The sequence below is a fragment of the Octopus bimaculoides genome, chromosome 14, assembly GCF_001194135.2.
Source record: "Octopus bimaculoides isolate UCB-OBI-ISO-001 chromosome 14, ASM119413v2, whole genome shotgun sequence".
Classification (NCBI taxonomy): domain Eukaryota; kingdom Metazoa; phylum Mollusca; class Cephalopoda; order Octopoda; family Octopodidae; genus Octopus; species Octopus bimaculoides.
This window is the reverse complement of record NC_068994.1, coordinates 44,641,170-44,645,623: the sequence shown is the minus strand read 5'-3', so window position 1 is coordinate 44,645,623 and position 4,454 is coordinate 44,641,170. Positions and strand designations below refer to the sequence as shown.

The window sequence follows — 4,454 nt, the reverse complement described above, 5'->3', positions numbered from 1 at the left end:
AAAAAAATAAGTACTGGGGTTGTTACATTCAATTAAAAATTCTTCAAGGTGATGCCCCAGCATGGCTGCAGTCTAATGACCGAAACAAGTAAAAGTTAAAAGGTACAAACAAGGTTGTTTACTTCCAATCTTCTGTGAAAAACATGTCTGGCCACAGGAAAATATTTGCTTGGAAACAGGTGAAGGTTGGTGACAGGCAGGGTATCTGGCCATGGAAAATCTACCTCAAATTCTGTTTGATTCATGCAAACATAGGAAAATAGATGTTAAATGATGATGATGATGATGATGATGATGATAATGATAATGATGATGATGACGATGATGACGACGACAACGATGATGGCAACAACAATGACTTCGAGAGCAGCTGTACAGCTTGAATTATGTTATGAACATAAAGACAGATATTTTACCAATGAAATTTTCTTTGAACAATGCAACTTTACTTTGAAACAAGGATCTTAATAGCTGAGATGGTAAAAAAAAAAGAATGCTGTAATGAAACATCTGCAAGAAAATATGAAGATCACTGAATGGTATCAAGCAAAATAAAATTACTTTTATCTGTATTAGACACAAATGTTAATCTACTTATATGATTCATTCTCTCTTTCACTTGGCTTCTCTTTATCTGTTTCAATGCTCAAATTGTACTTATCTTTTCTAATAGTAAATTGTGTTATAATAAATAAGTTAGTGTTCTAAAAGACATACATATACACTAACATACATATATACTAACATACACTAACATTCACAAAGTATCTGGCTTTACCTTTTGTTGCCAAAACTATTGTGGAATGGATAAAATCCTTTGGTTTGGAGGTGGTGTCACCCTTCCTGCCCAAGCACGAAAATTTCCTGGCTGTTATGCTTAGAGTACAGATGTGTAGTGTGCACTCATTGGATTTTTGTTTTCATGCAAGATGACCGAATGCATCGAACAGAGACCATAAACCCAGGTCATATCATCAGTGATGATTGTCTCCATGAAGTCTGGGTTGTGGTTTGCACAGTCCAGTATGACCTGAGTGATTTCCATGTACAGTAGCTTCTGCTACTTGACCAGCACCTTGGGGACTAATTTTGCTGTCACTCCACATACACATTTCACTCTGTGAAAATAGAATGCACCAATCTTGTGCTTATTTCCACTTTGTGAGCAATTTCCTGGATTGTTACACAATGCTCTGCTATAACTGTTTGCTGAACCTTCTCAATCAGCTCCTTGTTTCAGCTTGTGGATGATCTGTCCAAGCATGCCATGATCCCCATTGAGGTGAGGTCATGTTTGAAGCAGTTGTACCACACTCTCATCTGAGTTTTGCCCATGGCATCATCACCATAGATCGCTGAAACTTCTGGATGCTATGAACTTGTGTATCACCAAGCTTTTGGCAAAATTTGATGCGATATCTCTGCTTAATGCATTCGGTAAGAACAAAATTCCAACAAGCGCAAACTGTGTGTCTGTACTCTAGGTGTACAAGCCAGATACTGATACAGCCTACTGTGCTGGAAAGGTGATGTCACATCCCATCCAAAGAATTTTGCCCACAGCACATTAGCATTCATGGAAAAAAAAAATTTAATTGGATACTTTTTGAACGTACCTTATACATGTACATACACATACATCAATACACATACATTGATTCCAATATTTATCTGGTGCATGTAAAATTGAGAATCCCTAAAAACATTGTATGATTTTCAAAAACTTCTTTGTGAATATATTAACTGTTAATTAAAAAAAACAAACAAATGACATCAAATATTTTAAGGACAAGTTCAAAACAACTGACGAGCAAAGCAACTGCTGTAACATGAACTACATATCTATTATTAAAGTAGGACATCTCACAATACTGGGTATTTGTAGAGTAGCCTATCCTGCTACCACTAAGTTGCTGATGAAGTATCTTGTGGCAATAGAAATAGTACAGGTAAAACAGCAGAAACAAATTTATAATGTATAATTTTGAGAAGATGGAATGGCAAAGTCCTTATAATCAGTAGTCTGTCAACAATAGACAGATGTGTGAATTTAGTCCTGTCAGTGTTCCTTGTTTGCTCTTTTCTATCTTGAACTGTTGTTTCACATGTCTAACATCATTGTATATGTTTCTTTATATTTAAATGTAAATAACAAATACAAGAGATTAAATTATTATCTTATATCAAAATTTTAACTTTTCCCAAACATTAAGATTTTTAATAAATTTTTTTGGTATGAACTACATACTCTATGATGTGTGCAATATTTATATAAGTTTTGGAAGATTTCAATGTTAAAGTAATGAACAGACAGACAGACTGATACACACACACACACAATCAGATTTTAATTCTACATATATATGTGTGTGTGGAATGTGTTCTCACTCCCTCTCTTTCACACACCCACGCACATACATACACTTTTACACAGACATACATACACGTATTTGATTGAGTTAATCTATTAGTGATGCTTCTCGTAACGTTTTCTTTTCTCAATTTTACTTTCAGCTTCTGGGAATCACATGGCTGGATCTTTATGCTGAGGTGTTAATGCAACAAAAATATTCCCACTCCAGGTTTTGAGAAACCCTCATATCTAAACAAATTAAGCAGCAATTTGAAGTTTTAAAAGTTAAAGAGGTTTAAGGTTTCTAAAACAATAAAATTATGTATTCTACTCAGTCATTATACCCAATGGGGAATCAATTTAACTTTGATCCACCAAACAAACCCTTCTCTCAAAACCAGTCACAGCATCATTGCCATAATGATAACAAAATGGGGTTTTCAAATGATAAACCATTCAGATGTAATGTCTGCCGCAAAGGGTTTTCCAGAAAAGTTAATTTAAGTAATCATGAAATGATGCCAGCTGGAGAGAAGCATTTCTTTTGTAGTTATTGTCAGAAGGCATTTTCTCAGAGGGCTCGATTAACAACTCATGAGTTAACACACACAGGGCAGAAACCATTTAATTGCACTTATTGCGATAAAGCATTTGCTCAAAAAGCTAATTACGATAATCATAAACGGACTCATACAGGAGAGAAACCTTATCAGTGTGGATTCTGTTCAAAGTCTTTCAGTCAACAGACAAATGTGGAAAATCACGAACGGGTTCATACTGGAGAGAAACCATTTTCTTGCTCGTACTGTTCAAAGTCATTCAGTCAGATAACTAATCTTAAATATCATGAACGTGTTCACACAGGAGAGAAACCATTTAAATGTGACTTCTGTGATAAAGCATTTGCACAGATTGTAAATTTAGTTAACCACAAACGTATCCATACAGGTGAAAAACCATTCGTTTGTTCTTTCTGTGACAAAGCATTTGCTCAGGTAGTCAATCTTGATAATCATCGTCGAACGCATACTGGAGAAAAACCGTTCAAATGTGTTTTCTGTGAAAAAGCATTTGCACAACGTACAAACCTTGATAACCACAAACGAATTCATACAGGAGAGAAGCCATTCATATGTGACTTTTGTGGTAAAGCATTTATTCAAAGAACTCATCTTGATAACCACAAACGAACACACACAGGAGAGAAACCTTTCAAGTGTGAGTATTGTGAGAAGATGTTTACTCAAAGAACACATCTCGATAATCATAAACGTATTCATACTGGTGAAAGACCTTTTAAATGTAACTTTTGCGGGAAGGCATTTGCCCAGAGAACTAACTTTGATAATCATCGCAGAACACATACTGGAGAAAAGCCATTCAAATGTGAATATTGTGGGAAAGCTTTTGCTCAACGTGCAATCTTAAAGAATCATAAACGAACACATAATACCGCCATCACCTCAGAAAAAGAACAGAACGCTCCCATGTTGCCATTCAGTTGCAATATTTGTGGGAAGATATTTGCTCACTCTCTTGAGATTGAGGCACACAAACATACGCATCATAATAACAAAATGCTAAACTGTGGGAAAGTCTACTCCCAGAGGACAGATTTAGAGCTTCATAAAAGAAGTCACACTCATACCTCAGCCAAACAACAGTCTTTCAATTCTGATATCTGTTGCAAGACGTCAATCACATCTCATAGTCATCACATGCGACAGGACATGAAAAATACAGATCACATGGTACAACGGTATGAAGGGGATTATCTCAGAGATCCGCAATCTTTTGCTTCTCATCCTCGAGGGCCATCTTCTCTTCCTCCGACGTCATGGATGAATACATCGTCTCGCCATCAGATACCACAAAGCTGGGAAAATAACTACATGTGGTCACGAGGTTTCACAATGGCTCCTGTATGGAACCCTGGCTGGACTAATACACCTGGTGGCTTCCCTTGTGGGATGAGACAAGGAAAGCAAGGAATTGAGTACACAATATAGCTCAAATATATAGATATAAATAAATAATATATATACATATATATATATATGTATGTATATATATGTGTGTGTGTGTATATATATATGTGTGT

General features: G+C 35.9%; 1 protein-coding gene across 2 annotated transcripts in view; it reads left to right on the top strand.

The window, feature by feature from the left end:
• LOC106872900 (gastrula zinc finger protein XlCGF26.1) overlaps positions 1-4,427 on the top strand; it is a 9,031-nt gene extending 4,604 nt beyond the window's left edge. For both annotated transcript variants that reach the window (XM_014920076.2, XM_014920075.2), the window contains one exon: positions 2,515-4,427. In XM_014920076.2, coding sequence (XP_014775562.1) covers positions 2,674-4,362 — 1,689 coding nt within the window. In that variant the 5' untranslated portion in view covers positions 2,515-2,673 and the 3' untranslated portion in view covers positions 4,363-4,427. The remainder of the gene's footprint in view (positions 1-2,514) is intronic.
• The last annotated feature ends 27 nt before the right edge of the window (positions 4,428-4,454 follow it).